The sequence below is a fragment of the Drosophila mauritiana genome, chromosome 3R, assembly GCF_004382145.1.
Source record: "Drosophila mauritiana strain mau12 chromosome 3R, ASM438214v1, whole genome shotgun sequence".
NCBI classification, from domain to species: Eukaryota; Metazoa; Arthropoda; class Insecta; order Diptera; family Drosophilidae; genus Drosophila; species Drosophila mauritiana.
The window spans coordinates 10,589,384-10,614,244 of NC_046670.1; the positions used below are offsets into that span (position 1 = coordinate 10,589,384).

General features: G+C 43.7%; 1 protein-coding gene across 4 annotated transcripts in view; it reads left to right on the forward strand.

The window, feature by feature from the left end:
• The first annotated feature begins 330 nt into the window (after positions 1 to 330).
• LOC117143691 (single-minded homolog 1) overlaps positions 331 to 24,861 on the forward strand; it is a 29,435-nt gene continuing 4,904 nt past the window's right edge. For 3 of the 4 annotated variants that reach the window (XM_033308479.1, XM_033308482.1, XM_033308483.1), the window contains exons 1-5: positions 331 to 585; positions 1,801 to 2,306; positions 13,241 to 13,431; positions 20,077 to 20,201; positions 24,393 to 24,482. In XM_033308479.1, the coding sequence (XP_033164370.1) occupies positions 2,251 to 2,306; positions 13,241 to 13,431; positions 20,077 to 20,201; positions 24,393 to 24,482 (462 nt within the window). In that variant the 5' untranslated portion in view covers positions 331 to 585; positions 1,801 to 2,250. Of the gene's footprint in view, positions 608 to 1,800; positions 2,307 to 13,240; positions 13,432 to 20,076; positions 20,202 to 24,392; positions 24,483 to 24,861 lie in introns of all 4 variants that reach the window. The other variant, XM_033308481.1, reaches the window with a different exon arrangement.

The following is a 24,861-nucleotide window of genomic DNA, read 5'->3' on the forward strand; positions in this document are numbered from 1 at the left end:
TACTAGGCTGTGAGTGTGAGTATGTGTGTGCGAACACGCCCCCTATAACGAAACTAGAGGGTGCGAACGAGATAGCTGCAGCACTTCCAAGACCGACTTGGTTGGTCGCTCCCTTCCAGTCGCACGTATGGCGACGCTGGAACGGTTGGTATGGAACATCGTTCGCTCTGTCTCACTCCCACGCGACCGCGTCGCTTGGCGATCGCTCGTTGCCAGGACGACTGGAAGTGGCCCCAAACACGCCGCCCGCGTGTTCTATTGCCAGTGCGTTCCGCCAGGACTGGTTTTTCCATTAGTTTCGTGGCGCCGCTCAGTTCTTGTTGGAATCTCAAAGCGTTTACGTGGCCGCAGCGCAGCAGAGTCACGTTTGAAAGAGTGCGAGTGAGAGATAGCGACTTAGAGCACCGCGCCGAGTGCGAGTGAGAGAGCGCGCTCCATCGCCTTTGTGCCTCGTTTCAAATGCCCGTTTGTCCGTTTTTTTGGCACTGTTGTTCATTCATTCACTCGCTTCTGGCGCTCGCGTGCAGTTGCAGTCGCTGCTCCCTCCTAACGGTTGTTTCGCCGTCGCCAGAATCCCGCTAAAAGGTGCGTGCGTGTTTGTGTGTGCGTGAGTGTCCCCCTAAAAAGGCAATACAACAACGATAGAGGCGAAAACAGAAACAATAGCGAAACGCAGCACGCGATACCCTGTAACTGGAGGTTCTGTAAAGGCTTCGAGGAGTCACGTGTGCGAATTGCAGACCGCCGGCGGTCATTCACTTCTATCTATTTTACTATTCCAACACACCCACGCGCGTGTGTGTGTGTGTGCGTGCCTGAAAAATGTCACTTTGACAACTCGCCTCTGGTTGCTCTGCCGGCTGCGCTGCCGGCGGATCTGCTGACGTCGACGTCGATCGTGCCGCAAAATGAAAATGATTTGCGTGCCGTTCTTGCGTTAGCGCTTTTGGTTCCGTGCCGATTTTGATTTCCTCTGTTGCATGCGTCGTCATCGCAAACATCGCCCATTGATAAACCAGAGCCCACGAGCAACAACACCACCAACACAAACGGCAAAAGTGCAAGTGAAAAAGCAAAAGTGTTGCCACGAAAGAACCAAAACAATAACCTGCAAATCGCAGCCACTCGAATCAAAACAAAACATCACACACAACAACTCGTTTTTGAAGGCAATTGAAAAAGGATTGAGGGATTTTCACAGTTTTTGTGACAAGAAGAAAAGATTTTTTTAACAACACAAACTTCATTTGAATTTCTGGCAAAATAAACACATGCTATTCGAATTAATTTACATTACTGGTTGACTCTGATGTTTATTAACTTGCTAACATAATCTGTTATATTTTTTCATAACGCGTAATCAGTTTTACTTACAATTCACACTTCGTTAGAAAAAGCTTAAGTGACAATAGTTTCTATATTTCTAAGCATTTAGTACTTTGTGATAAAAAATTAAAACAATTTTAAATATATTTCCTTTATGTATAATATATTTTCAAGATTTATCAAAATATAATTTTCAAAATAAAGTAAATAACTTAATAGCATATTATACCTTTCTACAATATAAAGCAAAATCAAATCCTATTAGACATCGGTTCCATGACATTGCCAAAATAAGTTAATTGGATTTATTTTAGATAAACGGAAATCATTCTCCGTCGGGACTAATTACTAAATAAATCTATTAGGTTGAACCAAAGTCATAGCCTTAGAAACTCAATCGAATGATATAAAAATCAAAATTCCCAGCCTTTCTCAATTGCTGAATCACAGTTTCGCATTAAATCCCTCATTTAGCTCCAACCAACTGAAACTACAGTGCAATATACACAAAATCAAAAAAAAAAAACAAAACAAAAGGAGCGCGAGAAATGAAAAAGCAAACAAAATGTAAGCGTGATGATAATTAAAAATAAATACAAAGAAGAAAAAACGAAATTTACGCGTGGCTACAACTCCGAAAGCGAAAACCGCAGCAGGATCTCAGCGGATCTGATCGCACTCAGCTCCTGGCTGTGTCTGTGTGCGAGTCCGTGTGTGTGAGAGTGTGTACGCAGAGCAAGCCAAATCAATAAATAAAAACCAATTACAAAAGGAAAAAAGCGAAATAAGAAAGCCACGACGAGGAAACAACCTGTACGACAGACGAGCAGAAGGCAGCAGAAGACAACAGCGAAATATTGATACGAAAAATAATAAGAGTTAAAATCATTCACGACGGCGACCATAACGAACTCCGCCCTAGCAATGAGCCAGCTGGGCACCGTCTACGCCACCAAGCGAAGGCGACGCAACGGCAAGAGGTGAGTCCAAGCCCCAGTCCAATCCGAGAACCAATACCGATCCGAATCCCAAGATACGGATACAGATTCAGATATAAATGCACAGCGGGAGGCGGATTGTTTGTGGATCGGGTTGTTGGGTGCTCTGTTATTACTGAAAGATTTCAATCAATGCGATTGGCTGCACTTGCCACTTACCAGCTTGCCACCTTGTGGCGCCACCCGCTGACGATCCATCAATCTCCGTTGCTACTGGTCTTGAATCCCCCAGATTCGATTATTAATCATCCGCTGCTGGCCACTTTGTTGACAAATTGCCATCGCCATTGACTTTTGACTTGGCCCTCGGATGAAATGAAGGGCGGTGAATCCCCCTTTTGCCGACCGATAGCCTCAAATTGATTTGCATTATGCATGTCGGGGCAGGTTACCGTGAAATTACAGTAGCCAAACAGTTGATGGAGATGATGATGATGATGAACGGTCATGCTGATGATGATGACGATGACGGCGGCCCCTCCGGCTGTTCGCTGGGGGAGATCGGAATCTGCCTGTCCCAAGGTGCACATAATTTCTGATAATTTTGTGTACTTAGCTGCTGCAGCCGCACAAAGCATAATGTTTCCAATATAAATATATGAGAACTCACGCATTATCATGAGCAGCGCTGCTAAATATGCAGAAGGCGAGGAGCGGCAACTGCAGCCCGGCCACGCCCCCTCGCCAAGTGCAGACCACCGATCGCTAATGTTGCGACCCCCATAATCAAGAGCCACTGATCAGCTTCAGCGCCTCAGTCTTTAAAAGGGCGAAGAACAGGCAGCTGAGGTCTGCGTAGATTATCTTCGGAAAAGCGAAGAACCAGGATCTATTTAGGAAAAGCATGCAGTTGATAGATTGGATAACTCATCTAATATAGCGTTTAGACGAACATCTACTTAGTTGTAGTCGGATTAGTAAACCAGTTATTAACAGTATAGTTTCATTTCAAAGAGTATCTTTCGGGGAATATTTACTATTAAACGTTTAGCTTTAGTGTTAAAATCTTACATTAGATTGTTTAAAAGATTTCGATATTATATATATAGAATATATATATTAATAATAATAACCTAAAATCTTATCATATTATTTCTATTAAAACTCTACCAACTTAAACTAAAACATTTGTTTGTTCAAGGCGTTGTGCACTTCAGAGTAAGTTCCTTGTGTGCAATTTAATTCCCCTTCTCCCTAAATTTTGTTTTTATTAAAGTTCCCGGCTACGCCGTGAAACTTCAACTTAATACGTTTCACCATCGACAGGCAGTCGCGTAATTCTTCTTTCGCTGTTCTTGCTAGTCTGATAAAAAACGAAAAAAAAAAAAAAACAATTACGCTTTACTGCAGTTGGCAAAAGGAAAAAAAAAACAGCAGGCCCTTCGAAGTGCCACCCCGTGGACCTGGCTGTGGGCCTGGCTCAAAGCTGACACCGACTCTGACTCGCTCGAGTGACGCAAAATTGTCACCTTGCCTCTCCCTGCTGCAATGCACACCTGCAATTATTCGAGTGGCAGGTCGAGAGCCTCACTCTTTTAGGGTTTTGCGCCGAGCGTTGCATTTGCCCCTCGATCATAGTTTTCATTTTTTTAATGCCTTTAATGAACTGATCAAAATGTGCTCGCCTTAGCTTCGAGCGACTCCGTTTTTAGTGCAATTTAATTGAGCTCCCAAGTGCTGGGAAGCAGCTGCCTTTTGAATTGGGCTTCTCACCCCTAGATCCTAGCGAATATTACGCATACGACGCATAGGCTTACTGCACATTTGGCCAAGTTCGTTGTTTGCGTGCAGCTATTTAATTAGGAACTTATCTATTCAATTGCATTTCAGCACTACAAAGTTTGTGGCAGGTAGAAGAGAGTTCCAAAATAAACATATTTGTATTTAAAGTCGGTTTATTTATTTTTAATAAGTATTTATTACAATGCTTATTCTCTCTATGTTTATACCTGCTTTATTTCAATCGAGTTTAATATTTGCTGTGCAATTTATTATCTGGCTGATCTAAGAATTCGCGGTATTTTACTTTCCTTCCGTTCTTCCTTTACCCCAAATGCAGCGACTTCAGTGCACAGTTTAATTGGAAGCCATTGCATCCGTTTCTGGGAGTTGTTGGCCATCACCACAAGTATTTAAAGTTCTGAGCTGCCCCTAACCCCTAAAACGGTGCCTGGAATCGCTGTGCCCCTCGCTGTTGGTGCTTCCACTTGTTGGTTGTTATGGATATATCAGTCCTGCTTTTGCTTTATTGATTATCAGCTAGTTGTTTATGCTCTCTATGTGAGCTTATTGTTGTTCTGGTTGCAGCTATCTACAGGAGGGGTGTGCGAGGGTATCCTTGTTATTGATTGCTGCAGCTGGCGTATCCTTTGAAATGCTCCTTTAAGCTGCAGTTGTGGCGCGATGGTAATTAGCCAAGTTGCAGTTGCGATTGTTAGTGTTGCAGCGGTTTAAAGTTCAAGCAGTCGCTTTTTAGGCAGTTTGATTAAGTTGCAAAACTGGTAGTTTTAAAGTGGGGGTAAAAGAAATTTATTTTCGTACTCAAAGCTTGTTCAGATGATGTTTCATTTCCATGATGAAATGTTTAAACATTTGTATACATTTATATATGCACATAAATATATGTTTTAACTTTTCTATTTTCTAATAGGGGTCTATTTCATTTGCCTCCGTCTGAAGTTAATTATTGTTTTTGTGTAACTGAACCTTCAGCCCAGCCACATTCAGTTTCCCATTCCGCTTGCGGCAAATTAAATTCGTGAAAATTTTGATGAATTACACTTCGTAGCATATATGGAATGTTGCGTTCCCACATGCCAGGAGATCGTTGAGTGGAAAACCGCAGCCCACTGCGACATATGTTTTGGCCGCTTCAGTCGGAGCACGGCTTTCAGGGTCCCTATCCGACGACCATATGGCCAGGACCTCTTTTCTCGTAGGGCACATTCATTTGGAAGTCGCAGCTCAATTTAATGTTGGTCAAACGGGCTGACCAGCCGGCGGGCGATGGATGGGTGGGTGGGGGAGACACCACATGGCTTACGGTGGTGGGTTGCTCATTAGTTGCGCCTGCGCCCTCCACACAAAACCCGGTTCACATGGGGTTAAAAGTATCTCGGCTTGAAAGCCGGCCGACTGGCGGGTTATTCTATTTAGTTAATTACAAAGGAATGGGGGTGTCGGAGATCGGCAGATATACGTGTATGTGGGTTGAATGACATATGCCGGAGGATATCCTTAAAAAATACTTTTAAAGTGTCTTGTCTGCATTTACAAACAACTCTCCGATTCATTTAAAACCAAAACCTTGCCTTTTTTATGGACGATTTTCTATCGGGGACGCCGTGGCTAAAATGGCTTTAAATGCTTTTGCTACCGTCTTTGGTTAACCGTTTTCCACTGCCAGTTCGCTTCAGTTGCTTGCCGGCGATTATCCGTCTGGCAGTGTGTGTGCCCGAGTATCTAAGTATATGGGTATCCAAGTATCAAAGTATCCATATCTATAGTATTTGTAGCTCTCCTACTCGCCGGGTGCCTAGTGTCCGTGTGTTAGTAATTAACACCATTGCGTAATGCAGCGTATCGAAGCCTAAATAGTGCTGCTCCATATGCCAAACTGGGCGGCAGTGGGCCAGAGACTTGGCCAGGAGAAAGGGGTACGCCGATATCAGCCATTAAACGAGTGCCTCGAGTGTCTCTTTCTGTCTTCTGTCTCATTTGGGGCAGCTACTTTGTTGCCATTTATTCGGGCTGACTTCCCATGCCACCTCATCAGTCATGTTGCAAAGGTGTTGAAGCGCTTACGGCCTTACAAGCGATTTAGTTGGTCTAAAACCATCGATTTGTCCAGCTTTCCGTCTGGCCAGCGGATCAGGATCTCCGTGAAGGGATCGCCTTAGTGTCAGTGAACTGGGGAACTGTTTGGAAGCGATGTGTAAGTTCACCATCCACTAATCCATAATACCCGGCTGACCACCTGCATTTGGCCAACCCCGAGCCTAGCCCAGGTTAGTCAGCGAAAGCAAAACAAAAGAATTTTGTATTAACCCAAAGCGTTCCATTAAAATCCACCACCGAAGTGCGGCCGGCAGTAAAAGTTCCAACAGCAGCAGCAGGAGGAATAGGACTAGCAGCAGGACCACAACCAGGACGCACTGTTGCCTTCTGCATATTTCTCTGTAGTTTTTGTGTTTTTCAGCTTTTTCGAGTGTGCGCTGAAGTGGAGCGCCCAAGGGGCTGGCCAGGAGCAGCGGGGTTGGGCGGGGTGTCGCTTGGGCTGCAGTCGGCGAGGAGGTGGTATCTGGCCCGGGCAGGTGATACTTTTAGTTGCCTTTTCCCTTACCCAGAACCCAGGGCCCAAAAGGGATCGTTTAACTCTGGCAGTGAGCTTACAAAAGGCAGAGAATGGGGGCTGAACGGAATTTTACGAAAATGTTAGCTTTATTCAGCTGCTCGAACAAATCAAATTATCATTGATGAAACTAAACCGTTAATTTGTTATTACTAGACTGGATTTGTTGATAAAATGTATTCTTAAATGTACCGTTGTTACTAGAAAAGTTAATAGGCTTTCTTCCCTATATGGAATTAAACTATATTATTATATTATTTTTGTATTATTGTATTATTTGAAGGAACTTTCGATTTATATATTGAAATATACAATTATTTATAATTTTATCTGGATGCTAATGTTTAAAGATAACATTTGCGACGGCTCCTATTGCCTAATTAAGAAGTTTGACATGTGTTATTTGATTACATTTTATTTATGTGGTTGAATGCCCAAGAAATCCCGAAATCAGATAAAAATTTTAATAATTATTCGTTTTCGCTGGGTGATAAATGATTAAGGCCAAAATGCCAAATGCGCATCATTAGCGCACAGTAGCCCCTTTCTACCATTCTTGGCCCAATCCTGCGCCCCACTAAATCCAAAGGCCGCGCCCACCGTAGAGGGCAGGGTGGGAACCGCCCCTTCGTCTTTGCCCTCTTCTTCTTATTCTTCTCCCGCTCCTTCTTCCTGTTCCTAATTCTCCCACTACCACTCCTCTTCCCTTCCACCATCCCCGGCCGCCTTCCTTTTTGGCGTTCGCAGCTGTCAAAAGGTTTTCAAAGTTGCCTTTGCCCGGCGCTTTGATGTCGCCCCCGAGTGATTGTATGTGTGCGAGTGTGTGTATCTGTATATTAGCTACCCAAGTGTATGTTTGTGTGTGTGTGTGTCAGTAGTAGATACATTTTTTCCCAAAAGCCCACATGGCCTGGCTTTGGAGCTCCTTTTGGTGAGAGACCAAAAGAGATTCCGCTGCGCGAATCGCAAAAATGTTTAATCGATAAAATAAATGAGTTGCCTTTGCCACAGTTTAGCCGCTGTTGTTGTTACTGTTGCTACTGTTGTTCCTGTAGTTTCAGTTCCCCCGGCTGGCACAGTTGACGTTATTCTTGTGCGGAACTTTTGCCGCCCCATAGAACATCTACAACTAAAAGTATACCGAGAAGCAAGAAAGGAACCGAGCTTGACACAGGGGTAATCACAAAACTAAAAACGGCCGCACACTCACACTGTCCGTCGTTATAACTGTAGTTTTATGTACTTACTGCAAGAATGTATCTGGTAGATACAAATTGCTTTTGGCCGGGTAGATCATAAACTGAAAACCGAACTGAAGCGAAACTTTGGCGATGGGAAAACTGTCGCTTTGGCCCATAGATCAAACGCGATTGTCGGCCTCTCCAAAGCCATCGATAACATTTATCACTTCATTAAGCGAACGGAACGAACATTCCTCCGCCTCTGTTTGTACAATTAATATGCAAATGAGCCCCGAGGGCCTCGGGACGGAGGAGATGTACTGCTTGTGGCATCTTAATGTGGCATCACCGCATTCGAAATATGCAAATAATGCGTTTAACAACTTAATTCGGTTCACAATCCATTCAAGAAGTGTTTGTGCCCCTCTGACGATTAGCGCGGGCCGTGAACCTGAGCCTGCGACCGATTCTTCCGAGATTCTCAGTCGTAGTCTTCGTTCAGATACACTGTAAACAAATGGCATGGTTCGCACAAAGGATATGTAACGTATATTGAGGCTACAGCCTTAATTAAGTTCAGACTAAATAATTCAATTATAAATAAACCAATTGAACATTAGTTTGAAACCATCAGGCAAATGAATCGTCTTGTGTTTATTAATAAGTTAATATTATACTTATTGGTTAGATTATTCAAAATAAGTATTATTATATTTTTCTGTGTAACACTCTTCCGACTTGGTCTCCTCCAAATCCGATCCACCTTTTCTCCTCTTTTCGCCGCCTTGTTATCTTGACAGAGTTGCGCGATCGTTTTGTAGTCGCGTTTGGTTTCAGCTACTGCCTCTCGATTCACTTTTCTCGCATTCGGGTTGACAAAATTAATGAGTTGGCCAAGCTGTGAAGCTCCCCTCGCCACCACTGACTACGTGTGCTCCTCGTTAATTTTAACAGCTTTGGGATGCTGAGCCTTGAAATTTATGCGTGAATTTGGCGCAGATCCATTAAGTGGTCCATAGATTAGGAGGCTCCCTTTGTGCCCAGATTCTGCTGGCTGTTGGGGCTAAGTGACTGGACCAAAGTTGCAGCACGGTAGCAGAGTGGCATGTTCCTCAGTTGACAGCTTCCCTAAATGGCGCTTAAACTCGAGTCTCGCTCCTATAGGGCCCTCTTTGTTTTGACATTTTTATATGCAGAAATGTAAATTCAATTAATTGTGACATTTTCAAGGAATACCACAGTTCAGATACGAGTATGTCTGGCATTTTTATAGTCTGGATGTAGATGTATTCTCTATACTCTTTATCAACAAGTGGGTGGTTGTTTAAGAGTATGCAAAATCAAATTAGTTGCAGTAAAAGTAAGCTGTGATGACCCACAATATGCTGGTGTTGTTTAGAGTTTTTCGGTTTTGGACACGCTACTTGGCGTTTTTATAGGTGCCGAAAGGGTTGCCGCCGATTTGGTGGCAAGGGGGCACATCTATCAGGTGCAGTGGCGGCACGCAGCTCTCGACCAACACGCATAGGCCAAAGTCAAAAGAGCTACCAACTGATGAATGAATGAATGAGTGTCTGGTTTGGTCTGGTCTGCGTGAGTATATGAGTGTGCCAGTTGCTAACGGTTTGCTGCGATTTTGGCGCCAAATTGAGCGTGTTATGATCAACAACAGCAGCGGTAGCAAAAGCCACCTGAACACGCTGCGTATGCGTAATGCTTTGCATGCAAGCCGGCCGAGGAAGCGAACCGAAGGCGTAGACAGCTGAGCTGGATGCCGTGAACTCACGTGCCCCCCAAAGGATTGCGTGTCATTTGTTTATAAACATATCACAAAGGCACGAGGAAGCGGTACTTTTGAAGCGGGGGTGCCGGCTGAACTCTGCCGTATGCAAATCCAAGCCAGAGGTCGAGGGTCGTCGTGGGGATTAAGCAACAATCGACACTTGCAAATGGGAACATATTCGAAAGGAAAGTTTTCGTTTACTTGCCAAATTTTGCAAATTAAAACAGTTTGTGGATTCACACACCCACATAACTTTGTATTATTTGTAAGTGGATCCCTTTTGGGATTTCCCCTTGTTATTTTTTGCAATATACAACAAATGCTAAGTAAATGCACTCAACGGCTTAAATATATACATATATATTTAGGGTTACTAGGTCATTTTATCCTATGACCAGATTGATATGCTACCTTGGACTAAGGGATAGTTTAGGCATTGTAATGAATTATTCAGATGCATCGCTATAGTTTATATAATTTACATATTTCCTGACATATTTATATATATTTCAATTTGTGACTTGAAGATGGCACTTATAAATACCAAAGTCTTCTAATTAGTTTTTGCGATTACGGCTAATAAATTCTCTTCAAGCTTTTTAATATATCTACCGCTCTGGGCAACAGTGGGTGTGGTGCGTCGGGATTTAGGGCTTATATCGTATCTGCTAGATCTCTGGACTTTGCTTTGGCGTTTTGTGGGCGAGACGACAGCCTTGGACCTTGCAATTTGTGTCAACCCAATCGAGACACACATATACCACCACCACCACGGTCCGCAATCCCTGGGCTCCTCCCACCGATCCGGCCAACGAAACCCCAATCCCAAAAGTCGTCCGCATTGTAATTTCTTTAAAAGCAATTCATTTCATAATGGGAAAAGGAAAGAAGAAATGTGAAGAAGAATGCCGAATGGGTGGGATGGGTGGCAAAGCAGGGAACCGACGCAAATGGCGAAAATAATACATGAGGAAAAATGTATAGAAAGGACGAGGACGACGATGTCGACAAAGCTGAAGGAGAATAAAAATGGCTTTTTGGGGCTGAAAGTTCGCAAGGAACGTGGAGCATACAGATACACACACACACACACCTCTGCAGATATCCTTTGTTGGCTAGGATTCCTCTCTAAACTCTCTCTGTGTTTCTCCTGCTTGACGTTTTTATGGCTCCCAGACAAAAGGTTGAGCCACCTTTTACCTTTCCACCGCCGCCGCCGCCGAAAGTTCTTTACTTTTTGGAAAGTTGTTTATGGAATTAATTTTATTTCCAGTACTTGCCGTCCTACCTCTGATCCTTTGCCGTTGCCCTTGCCGTTGCCCTTGCCATTTGGCTTCCTTTTCATTCCCTCGGCATACATATATAGATAATAAGAAAATTATACATTTTATGCCGCGCAAACTGAGAGCCAGAGGGGCGCAAAAAAATAATACACCGCATTGCCCCCAATTTGGCAGGGGCCTCAATTTGGCCTGGCTTGGAAATTATTTCTATGTCGATTCCCTTTGCTAATTCGCAGCCTTGACTGGCGTCCTCCAGTGCATTCCGATGCGTCTAACGGTTTCGTTCATCAATATAATCATGCCGCCGAAGTCCAGCTATAAGTTCGCTCGTTTATCCTTTTTTGTGCCCAGACACTGATCATTTTCAAATTTCTTCGTAATTGGCCATTTCATTAAATGCGTTCGTTCGATTTGAATTGATTTGATGAGAGTTCTTCGAGTCAAAGAATACCACATTTAGCGTCGATTTGCGTAGCCACTGGAATCCTAGTGGGTCTCTGCTGGAATTGCTATCTCCGATCTCTTTATCCTTGGCTGCCGAGCGACAAGTTGGCATTCCTTCTCCTGCAGGACAACACCTTGGTGGCACGATAATAGGATTGGGATTGGGACTGTTCCGATATCAGCAGTGGGGATTATCCGGCCAGCGACAATTTGAGGCAACATGTCGTCGTCCAGTTTTGTGACACCAAACGGACATGCCACTGACAATTACCCGGGAACCTGCTACTGCTGCTGCTGCAAAAAAAAAAGTACAGGACGAGGTCCGTCAGCCAATTAACTTAACGCGACAATATCCTGCAACAGTCCGCGTCCTTTTTTCCGCCACTCGTGTGTGTGTGTGTGTGTGCAGTCGAGCAAAAAGTTTTCCAAATAAAAACAGCACACACAAAAACTCAAACGGCAAACAAAGCATCTAAAAAATTTCAAACAGTGACAAAAAAGCCACGCAAACGCGAAGGGAAAAGGGTTGGAACGGCCATGAAGGGGGTCGTCTCATAAATTACAACAATAATTATATTTAATTACCGCAATTACCCATGTAATAATGTCAATGAAAATGATGAGACAAAAAACAATTAAAAAAAGAACACAGTGCAACACACAAAGTGGAGCCAGAGATGGAGGTAACTCCGAGAACGCAGCTTATAAAGACAATCCGGCAGAACTGTTCCACTTATCCGCTTACGGGCAGAGATAATAATGAATTAGCGGCAAAGCTCTTGAATCCCAGTCCAACCTCGAGCTAATCCACTCAAGCCCGATTCTTGATTCCTGATTCTTGATTCCCCATTTCCCATTCCCCGTGCCCCATCATAAACGGATTTTGCATTTATGAGTTCTGTGGCTCCATACCCGCACAACCCCATGATAATAATATCACATACTGCATTTGGCTTTACAATGGTATTTTTGACTCGTCCTCGGTTTGGGTTGGGTTGGATTTGCTGGGTCCTCGAACATTTTATGACATTTAATTGGAGTGGCTTCAGATTGCGGTCCGACTTCTGATTTGTGGGCATATTCCCGTTTATGATTTGATTCATGGAAACTGTTAGAGGTGGAGCCGGGTAATAGGCCCGATTAACTTTCTCGAATCGCAATCAAGGCATGGGACTTAAAATGTGGAAATATAATAAGTTAATTCATATGAAGAAGTCGATCGATTAGTTCAATTATGTTTGATATAGGTATCCATTTAGGAAAAATGGGGTTTTCGTTATGAAGTAAGGAATATAAAGAAATATTTAAATTATATACTTATGTATTATATACATTTGTTTATTTACATTTTCTTATTTTCCTAAACTGTGCATTCATTCAACTTATAAACAAAAGTAGAGTCAACAGCACATTTTCTCGCATTAACCGAAAAGCGATTTAAAAGTGAAATGTGCCGGTCATTAAAGATATCCTTATCACGCACTGCAGATACCAAGGGGATCGATTGTGCAATTCACCCACTCCTTGCGGATCGACTAATCAGAGAACCAAGTGGGCATAGCTAATCGAACCCACCCACCCTTGATTGAGTGTCCGTTTTATGGTTGTAATCCTCGAGGGCCGTTGAAACATCTGGGGGAGGATATATCGAGGTCCATTGTGCGACTGTTATTATGTAGTTTCGGGTAACTGATAAGTGCAATTAATATTTTTTGACCTTTTCAAGTTCACGCCACCGTCGTCGCCAGCTGACGCGGCCGAGGCCTCATACGCTCTAGTTTCAGTTCTATTTAGGGAGCCACTTTCCATTTATGCATGAAAATTGTTTTGAATTTCCCTTTCACTCACTTCCTCAATTTTCATTTCACCCCCAGCCTGAAGCCGCCGCCCAAGGATGGCGTCACAAAGAGCAATCCATCAAAGCGGCATCGGGAGCGCCTCAACGCCGAGCTGGATCTGCTGGCCTCGCTGCTCCCCTTCGAGCAGAACATCTTGAGCAAACTGGATCGACTGAGCATTCTAAGGCTGTCTGTTAGTTATTTAAGAACCAAAAGTTATTTTCAAGGTGAGTGCTAGTCCGCTATACATGTATGTATGTACATTGGTTATATGGGGAAAACACCCTCTCAACATACTGCGCGTAGCAATTTCGGCCTATTAAATCGATTATGCCCGGCCGGAGGAACTCCCCGTTCTGGGTTTGGTTGGTCAGACTGCGGCCCAGACCCTAAACAACATGACTCATAAATGATTCAAAACTAATTTCAACGCCGCGCCAGGAGGTCCTCTCCTCCCGAAAGGTGAAAAGGACCAACCGACCGACAGACAGACAAACACACGCACGTGCTGTTGACGGATTAAAGAACAGGAAGGAAGCAGCCAGCAGCGTGGGGCGGTCTAGAACAAAGCGACTAGGGGCTAAAAAGCACACGGAAAATTCGGAAAAATTTAGATCTTAAAATCATACTACAAAGGTGTGCGGAAAACAGAACTTGCAATATTCAGTTCTTAAAACAGAATCTTTCATGGAACTTTATAGCCATTTTGCATAAAAAACAAATTGGCTCTAAATTTTATTTTAGTTCCTAAATACTAAGAAAGCATAACTTATTTTCCCCAGTGCGTTTGATAATTTCCGCAGCTTTGTCAGTCGGGCGCGGAATTAGGAAACAACCAGGAGCTGGGGGAACTAGCATATGTATCTACTTCTCTCAGGGGTGCTTTAGACTTACTTGACCTAGGGGTAGTTGACCAGTTGGGATGGAGAGGGACTCCGCGGGGTCAGCATATTTGGATAATTTAAATTAATTAAAACAAATGCAATAAACTCTCGGGCCTTGATGGCTTGATTAACGATTCGCCCGTCCGTCCGAGTTCGTTGGCATTTCGCGTTTGTTTTAATGACCAACACAAAAAAATGAAAATAAAGAAAATATTTAATTGCTTCATTCGCTTTCATTTGCGATAAATGCGGCGGGGAGATGGGCATATATGTGTGGCACGACAGCTTTAATGGTGTTTTACTGCAGAAATAAAGCGCCTCTGAGACCGAAACACTGATCCTGCCCCCATCTAATGTGTAAGCCCACGTGGCAAAATCGAAATCGAAGAGTGAACGGGAAAAGGTACCAGAACTTTAGTAAATATTTTGACAATTAGCGGTCAAGCGAAGTTCAGCGTTAATTGCACTGGCAAACTGTTGGCTTAGAGGACATGTACACGAAGAAAAAAGGAGCAACCGTCCAACCGGCCACGTGCCGCATTGTGCATTGTGAAAAGTCAATATAAACATTAGTTTCCTTTGCCAGCGGTGGCATCCCCCGAAAGGACTCTTTCGGGGAACCTCGCAGGACACTCCAAGTTGTAGCTACAACGACAACGACGACGGGTTAATGGACCAGAACCGTTGCGGCGTGTGCCCCGGTGAGTGGACCCTGCCCCCGACCCCTGTTTATTATCCTGCCAGGGGTTGTCACACAACACGGCGCGAGGTCAACGCTTTTGTTTCCATTTCGGTTTCGTTTGTTTGCCCAGATAGATGTTCTCGGATATTATCGGGATCATTTAATTTACAATTAGTGTTTGTTTGCCATCGAACCCTCAAACCTGGGAATGGGAATCGGTTTAGGTTGCTGGCCATCCAAATGTCCGAATGCGACGTGTGCCGCTCATGGATTACCAGCGGAAGCACTCAAGACGATTAAAATTGATTAGATGGTAACTGGGTGGAGGGAGCAGGATGCTGTCTTGGCCATGTATTCGCCAGACAATGTATATAGGTATATTTATATGTATATATCTGTTTTTGGGGGTGTTGGATCCCATCTGCAGTTGCTTGACCCTGACTTGCGCAAAAAACTTTTGCTACCCAAACCGAAAACAATACGGAAAGCGAGACAGCAAAACCAAACTGGAAATGTTCTCTATACGGGAGGAAAAAAAATATAAGCGGCATTTGTTTTTGCATTTGTTGTACTATTTTTTGGTCGACCACGCCCCCTCAGCCCGACCGCCCCACTCCCGATGATTTAGTCTCTTTCTTTCTGCCGTATTTTCGTGCTTTTCTGTGCGCTTTTTCCTCTATCTCTGGGTTTGGTTTTGGCCGCAAACTAAATAATTAAAGCGCGCTGCTAATGGGCCATTGTCTTGGCCCGAATCCAATAGGGGGTGGGATGGAACTAGTAGGGGGTAACTGTCCATAATTGCCAGGGCCACCTTTCGGCTCCTAGCCATAATTGTTAAGACTCGCAATTTCTTCATTTTTAATGCCCGGTGCCCGGTGTTAAGACGCCTGTCTCTGGGTTCGACGTCTGCCTAATTGATGAGTTGCGTAATTAAGTGGCAAGGGGAGATGTTGAAACAATTGCTGAAACAACATTAGTTCTTATGACCCTTTAGATATTGATTGCCTCTGTTTTAACGATTATTATTCATTCTATTCTATTTTCTGCGCGCAGCACGCTAGGCTTTAAACGCAGTTTTCTCCTGTCCAAAGCGAACCCCCACCTGGCGTACTAATGCCATTAAAATAGTAGTAAAAAGCGGACCATAAGCAAATTAAGTTCCCAAGAAACGCCGCCAAGTGCTCTGCTATCCCATTGAGCAGCTACTTCAAAGATTTGGTAACTTGAGATGGGAACGCGTTTACATTTGCATTTGGCGTTTCGCCAAGCCAACAAGTTCCCACACACTATTAAAAATGCACTGGAAAAAAATAGTTTCGATCTAAAAATTTGTAAAAATACAGTTCCTCCTTTACAAAACCAAAACAGAATTAAATTTTCTAGTGGGCTTAGTGGGCTTTCGAAAAATTTGTCATTACCTCACTGATATTACATAGAAAACAAAAATAACTAGGAATTATCAATATTAATTTTCATAATATTATATCAGCTTGAAGTATCTCTATCCCACATTTCTTCGCATAGATTTGCTGGCGAATCATGTCGCCATTACTTATGACTTGGCCGTCGGCGCTCTTTTAACTGGTTCTCGGGGGCTCGTGGGAAGCGGCAGTGCTGTGGAAACCTGCTGGGCATATTGTGAATGAATCTGCATCGCTGGCATTCAGGCACCTGAAACATGGGACAACTAAGCTGGGAGGCATACGAGTCACCCACCGATTATTGGCCACGACAAGGTCACTTGGTCAGCCCGTCTGGCCCGTGGGTCTCTTTTCGCCCCATTTCTCCTGCAGCAAGGCATTTATGTTATTATCAAAATTGCCTGCAGGCAGCTGCTCCCAATTGGCTTAAAAAGTCAGCATGGTGCATGCGAGGGGGATGGGATGAGGCCAAGGCTCAGTTCTTAACCTATAAACATAGTAAAGCCAGTTCCAGCGGCATTTGGCCAATTTTTCGTACATTGTAACATGACTTTCGTGCGTTGCTCCAGTTAAGGCCCAATCCAGCCCCCTTAACCCTCTGCTGCCGACTGGGCTCAAAACCAGACAATGAATGGGTCGCAGGCGAACATGCAATCAGTCAGGCGATGGCGATGGTGATGGTGATGGTGATGGCGATGCACTTGCCTACCAACTCCAAGTAGGTGTTGTTTCTGTTGGTTTCGGTTTGGCTGGTTAGCTTGTTTTTCCTCTAAGGCGTCGCATTGTCACGCCGGCCAATGCTCAGCTGTTTCCATATATCGCACACAAGTGTAGCTTAAACTAGTATATAATGTATATGCACTGCTCGGGGGAGACAACATTGCGTGACTTACGTAGGTCGCCACCCCCTCTAGTTCCTCCTTACCGTCGGGTAAAAAGATACCATGTCTAAAGGCCTAGTTCAATTTAAAGTCCAATAAACGATGTGGCTACTTTAAAATGGTTCTTTCTGTAATTGCGTACGTACGTTCTTCAACATCTAAACCTTCAACAGACGAAATGTATTGTTTATGGGATTTAAAAGCCTTGCATAGAGCAGGGTTTTAGCAAAGACAGTAGTTATTCTAATGTCTTTGGATTTACCAAGTTTAATAAAAGATGTTCTTGAAGTTCCTTAAGCAAGAATATTATATACGAGTATCTTTTTGAAGCTGTATATTCCATTTTATCTCTTAAGCAATTGTCCTTATTTTAATGAGATTTTTAGGATGAACGATAAGCAAATTTGTTAGTATACTACAATAGCTGCAATAATCTCATATATTAGCGGTCACTTTTGTTATGTTATCCTTGCTAGATTTAATCATAAACTAAAACAAACCTTACAAAATGTTTGGAAAAGCAAATCATTTTAATTCCCATAATATGCACTGGTAATAGAATGTGTCTATTATTTCCATCTACACATCCTTATGCCAATCTATCCTGGCGAAGCAGACAGCTTATTTATCGGCTCCTACTTAATATTCCCCTTACCAAACGATATTTCACACACCCTTTGCACCTGAACACCAAGTTCTTGTATCGAGCCAACTATCCCCGCCCACCAGTTAACCTTTTTCCTTTGACCCAAAACGGCGGCGGGGTGCATCCAAAAAGCGCTGTCACTCCGGACAGCTGCCAATGGTTGCTGGTGGTGCCGCTGCGGATCTCTGGGTGGATGGCTATGGATACCTGGGGATATATGTACTACCAACACCGTGGCTGTCAGTTTTCCAATCAAATCCGCTGATGAGTTTGACATTTCCATGACATATTTGCTTCTGTCGGCACGGAAAATGTTTGCCAAAATGTCAGAAAATTTAAACTTTATTTATTATTCTGCGCCAAGCCGTGCCACCAGACCCGCCGGACACGCCCAGTTCCAGCTCCATCTCCAGCTCCAGCCTAAGCATAATTGACGCCACCTTTGGAAAAGCGGAGAAAATGCGGGGAAAATGTCCGAGACGGCACCTCGTCAGTGCAACGTCATTAGGGCGAGAATCTTTCGGGTCTTCTTCGCTCGCTGCGCACGCTTTTCCTCTGCCATTTCCCAACTTGTTTCCACATTGGTCTTTCTCTCTGTCTGGCTTTTCTCTTTGGCCATTTGGGTGGGGTTTTCCAACGCCGCCATTTTTATATGTGTACATCATCGAGCGGTGCGGAGAGTTTGTGACCTGCATGCCCCACCCTGATAGCCGAGATTTTGCGCTTTTCCGGTCGTTCGCAGCACAAGATTTTCATCCACCGCCGGCGGTTCACGGTGGGTGGTCGTTTAACGACTCTTGGGGGGTGGGTTCCTTCAAAAGATGGAAGCGCCGGCTCAGAGAAAATGGGGGAAAACAGCTGCGGAAAATGCGGAGAATTTGTCGTAAATTTGGTTTATACGCCATGTAATAATACAATGTTAGTGCAATAAAGGGCGCCATGACAGATTTTGTAACCCGAAACTCCGGACGGAAAAGCGAGCCGAAGCTAACCCAACCCAAATCTCTCCATCCCCCTGGCAGAAATTAATTAAATGAGTTTATGCACGTACAAAAAAATTAAAATATTCCACCAGAAATAATAAAAAAGCAGCGACAAGCAAAGAAATGAATGTAAACTGAGCCTAATTAAATTATGAATAATTACGACCGCGTCCTAGGCCAAGTGGCTGTAAAGGATCACGCCAGGATTACACGCACATGATGCAATTTGTTTGGGCCACATTAGGCGATGGTGGGAGGGGCCGCTATTTGTTTTATCGCACTCTCGCTAAAATGAACAATCTTTCTCCTGAGTGGGAGCGAGTCACTTTTGTTAATTTGATAAAAAGGTCAAAAAGGCCGAGATTAAAGTCAGGCGACAAGGAGCTCAAGTTTGCGGTCAGCCGGGTAAACCTGGTCAGAATGGCCAGGAAAATGTGGTTGCCAGTGTGCGGAGAGTGGGGTTTGGAATGCTAACCTGCTAATTGAAATTGAAGCCAAACTCCAAGAGTTTTTTCACGTGCTTAAGGGTTGCACTTGGGTGAAAGTTCGGGGGAAATTTTCCCCGAGGCTTGCCATGCGTAAATTAACTTTGCCTTTGTTTTCATTTAAGCCGCTGTTTTATTTCTCTTCAACGTTTTTTATTTCACCCATTTGCGTTGATAAAAATCATAATTTATGACATCAGCTGGCGTGGCATAATTTTTGGCCAGGACAACACTCTTAGCTTAACCACCCTCATCCCGAAATGAACTCCGCGCCCGAAAACATTTTACTAATATTGTGAAAATATATGAAGTTTCATTTCTTTTATCGTTTATCGCACATAAATCAATTTTTGTGACAAATTTATTATAAAAACCCGCTCGGCTCCCACAAAATAAAACTCCGCCGCCAAGAAATAAATAAACAAAAGTAATGGATGGGGGAAAATAAAATGAAATTTTCCTAGGCAAAATGGCGGCCTAGGGGTGAATAGTTCAAGGATTCAACGGAGTGGGGGTCCAAAGGGGGGCGAAAGTTCTCATAAAATATTACAATGACACCATAAACAATTTTTAGTACTTTGCCAAAGCCGTAAATATTTATTGTACGAGAATTTTCGGGGAGCTGAGACAGGCGCACATACCCATCACTGGTATATATATCTATGATATATTGGGTTTTTATGAAGTTACTATGGTTATGCCAGCCCGTCTCCTCCTCGAGGAAGGTGGGTTTGTAAAACAATTGAGTGGCTTATTTATGGCCAAGCAATTTCCTCGAATTTATTCCGTCTTTTAAGTGAATATCAAATATTTATGGTTAATAAAATATCCAAGAACGCTGACGTTTGTAAAATATATATATATATTTCTCTCTACTTCTCGACTTGCAGTTGTTATGCATAAGGATAAGGAGGATAACGGAGTCCTGCCCCACATACACGCACATGACGGCTACAGGACACGAGAACTGGGCGCCTTCGAGCACGGCCTGTTGGATGGTGATATGTTCCTCCAGGTGAGTCCCGAGTCGTGAATCCAGCTAAAAGAACCCCTTCCCCATCAACTCCTCTCAATCGCCCCGATTTGTCTTCATCAGTGTTTTGTTTGATGGCTTCATTGGCCAGGATACGTGGTGTGTATTGCTGACAGGGTGGGGGTTAAGGGGAATAATCAATCAGCGTCTGGTTAGCCGAGAGAGTTTCCATTGATAAATACTGGGCACGCAATCGAGAGTCGGTGGTGAAGGTCTGGGAAAATCCACTTCCTTCACTAATATTCTGTCATTTGTAATTGTCTGCAATTAATACGTTCTGGAATTGATTAAACTAATTGAAAATTGGTCATGCACTAACCGGGAAAGCAGATCAATTTGATGAAGTGAAATGTTTTGAATGCCCCATTAAAATTAGCCATATAGAATATTAACCAATTACTGAAGGCATACCTACTTATATATCTAAATGGGAATAGAAATAGACCATTGTTATGTCTTAAATTAAACCGAAATTGTTTACGCGGCACATTCAATCAACAAAGTAATAGCCAATTCATTAAATTAATTCGAGCATTTTCACGACCCCGTATGCAAACACAATACGAATAATTTTTGATTTACGATTTCAGTACAATTAATTAGTAGTTATCATGTTGAAGTGCAACAGCTGCACCGAAGTGGAGCACACATAAAAATTATGCATTTCAAGTTTATGTGCCAAAATACTCCAATTAAATTGTCGCACAGCACACTCCTCCCCCCGTTAGCCGCTGCACTCCATAGTCGCCGCCTTGGGGCAGTTGCATGTTTTTGCTGAATTAAAAGTGCATGTGTGCCTCGGTGTGTGTATTTGTTTGTTGCACTGTCCGAGGCGCCAACATATGCACTTGTCACAGTCATGACAGTTTAATTTAATGCGCACATAGCTCACCGGGCATTGGAGCAGGCGGCCACCGGGCGAGTGGTGCTGCCACAGCTGACACTGCCCCCTGACCCCCATAGCAGCACTGCAGCACTCCACCAACCATCACTCCGCCCAGACAGACACACGCAATTGTGCAACATGCACTTGCAGCGGCAACAACCTCCTTTTTTATCGCACATGCCGCTTTTTTCGGCTGCACTCCACACACACAATTCAATGTCAAAGTCCACCAAAGTAACCACCCGCCCGAGTGCGCGGTATGCACCACATATACATATGTATGCATGCGGCACAAGTGGGGCAATGCACGTTGCAGTTTCGTGTTCGCCTGCATTACGTATACGCAGGGTGGCCCGCGAGCGAGCGGCAAATTTGAATGCAAGCCAAAAAAAAAAAAAGAAAAGCACTAGACTGCACCACCCTTTTCCTGGCTGCAGCTAATTGTCGAGCTCAAAACTGCACAATTGTGCATTTCCGTGCATATTTTTAGTCTGTCTCACAGCGAGAGAGTCCTTTTGGCCAAAAAGGGGGCCGTCGTGAGGTGTGCATATTTAGTTTTAATACCTCGGGTATTTGTTACCTGTTGCCCGCGAAGTTTTACTTTTTGCTGCAGCTGTTGCTATTCCTGTTTATTATGGGTCACATATTATCATTAGAAAATGGCATTTTGTCACGCAGCTTAGTTGAGGGCTAGCACTCACACACACACACACTGGCGCAACATTTAATTGTCTTCCGTTTTCACTGAAAGTAAAACACTTTCAACACTTTGCTTGCCAACATGATATGAACTGAACTTTCCATGCAACACTGTTCGGCGGCAGATTCGCCGAAGATATTAACTGGCGAGGCACTTGGCGGGGGTTTGCCTCCATCGCTGGGGGTGGGCTTTATTAAGCAATTATCTAGACAAGCTTGGGCAAATTGGCCAAACTAGAAAGGCGCCTCCCCTCTGAACAAAAAACCCCGCCCTTCAAAAGTCTTTCCTGCATCTGGCTAGGAAATGATAAAATAATCGCTGCCAACTTATCAAATCTCACAACAGAAATGCCAGATTTGCCCACACACACACACATGACCATATGCCCGCTCACAGCCTCCATACTCCGGATCCCCCACTATAAAGACGGGCGGGTATTATTAAAATCGCATTAGAAGACGCCGCAGACGAGCTTGTCTAAATTGTAGCTGCGGGAGCAACAGAGAGGCCTCGATGCGCCGTCAGGTGGGAAAGGGATGGGGCGCAGAAACAATTAGACTGTGGGGAGAAATCTTTCTTGGCCGTATAAAAAGGTAAAATGCCGCAAGAAATGAAAAGAGATGAGCACAAAAAAAAAAAAACAGTGTAAAAAAAGAAAACAACAAGCCGTTAGCAGGACTCATATACAACATTACAGATACACTTTCTTAATAAGACACTAAAATTGTATAGAATGTAGTATAATGTCCTTTATAGGGTATCTAAGAAATAGGTAAGAAATAGCTCATAACCGAACGAAAAGCTAAAGAATATGGACATTGTTACAGAAGATATGCAATCCAGTTGCTATCCACACACGGGAATAGAGTATCCGTAGTCTTTGTAACCTCTCTGAATCCATATCTGTTCGCTGACTGGCTACCGTTGGAGATCTTTATGACGATTATTGATGCCCGGACCAGTCCGCGTGGCCTGATGACAATCCATGCAGCATCTATATGTATGTTATGCCATGGCAGCACCACATCCTTGCGGGCTGTTGATGCGTTTTAAATGATGACGCCACTTAGCATTTATGTCGGCTAATGCCAACTCTCGCAAGGAGTGGCTTGGTTACCCGCTGTTCGGCCCGATCTCCGACCAGATTCCAGGTTCCAGATTCCAAGATCCCTCGGCTCCTCTGCGGTCAATCCTGCTCCTGCTGCTGCTGCTGCTGCTGCTCTGTAATTAGCAGCAATCGCGCACATTTTTCTCCGACTCAAAATGGGGGGACCGCTTCCTTTCGCTGGAGCTCGATATGGTGGCTGCAAATTGATATTTAAATACGCCCGTATTAATTACGCGCCGTATTTGTTGTATGTGCGGTGCTGTTGTTTTTTTTTTTCAGTTCGGTTATATTAATTACGACCGCACCGCCACGGAGGCACTAATGGAGCATTGGCAAATTTGTCTTTTCGAGCGGCCAGTGGTGGTTCAGTTTCAGTTTTCCTTCTCATTTTCACTTCACACGTTGCTCGGACGGATTGGGCCGTCTAAATAACGGTTAGTTCCAGTCGAGATCGGCCGAGAATCGCATGCGTCGCCGCCATTAGCAGTCCATAAAACCCGACTTTAAAATGCAATCAAAAACAATAATGCGCCAAATAATAAACAAAACAATGAAGCGTCGTATTAAAAACTTTTGCATGATTTTTGTGCTGCTTTTTTTTACTTCAAATTTCATTTTCTTGTTAGCAGCGCGAAGTCTTTGAAGGCGCATATCCAAATAGATAATGACAATGGCTCATCTGGGGATTTGGAGGGCAGGGAACTGGAATGGAAACCTGCAATTACACCAAAATCCACCGCCATCCCCTCCCCGCCCTCTTACTCCATCTCTTTCTCTCGGTTCAGTTGAAACTCATTGATTTAATTGCAAGCCATTTCCTGGTTGTGTTTGATGTGGAACTCCAGATCCGACCGGGATCGGGACTGGGCATACACATACATGTGGCTCGGATGAAATAAGCCGCTTAGGCACTGATTACACTTTGGCCGCAACTAAGCGCCGCCATTGCGGCTCCCATTCAAGCAGCTCCTGATGTAGTCAAAACAGAGTTCATTCAAAGGGGCGGGCCCTGTACGGGTCAATGGAAGAACGCTGAGAATAATATTGTAATACAATCCTTAAAGTCAAGGATTATAAATAAGAGATATAACTGTCCTAGTTATATTTGCTTACTCGATTTAAAATGCTGATTTCTGATTTTTCACACATTTTTAGTATTTATTAGAAAGATTTTATATAAAATTCCACTTTAGCTTGAAGTTAGTTTGCTTTCAGTGTATCGAAGTGCCTTGGGCTACCTCGATCAATAACATTTCATTCACCAAATATGACGAGCCGTGGCAGCTACTGTAATTACACCTTTGCCAACCCATCACATATCATCTCCAAGATTCATTCATCTAGCTATTGATTCTTGGATTTATCCACTTGTCTGAGTGGCACAACGTAAATCGACCAAAAAGAAGAAAACATATATTTAATTCATAGTTTTGATTTAATTTTGACCCGTCAAACATTTCTTTTTGAATTTCTTTGCAGGCCCTAAATGGATTTCTAATGATACTGACATGCGAAGGCGAAGTCTTCTTTGCCACGCACAGCATCGAGAGCTATTTGGGTTTTCATCAGGTAAGTGCCATCAGCCCCTCAGCCCCTCAGACTATCCTATCCGCTCTCTCTCGCCACCCGTTTTTTTTTTTGATTGATTTTAATTGCCGACGGTTTTCATACAGACCCCTGTCCGTCTGTTTTTTGGGTCAATCTCTGAATTGCGGAAGCGGTCCGAGAAAAGGAAAACACTTTGGCCCAGAATCACCAGCGGTACAAAAATAGATATCATTACCCAAATTTGTTGTATTAGTTTAATGGTAAATTTCACCTGAACATATTATGATTCTCTTAAAATCAGAGCAGAAAAAGAACAAACAAAACAAGTTCATGTAAAGAGATAAATTGAAAAGGAGTTAGGTAACCTGATTGTCGGTCCGTCTGACCCAAATCCAGAGCT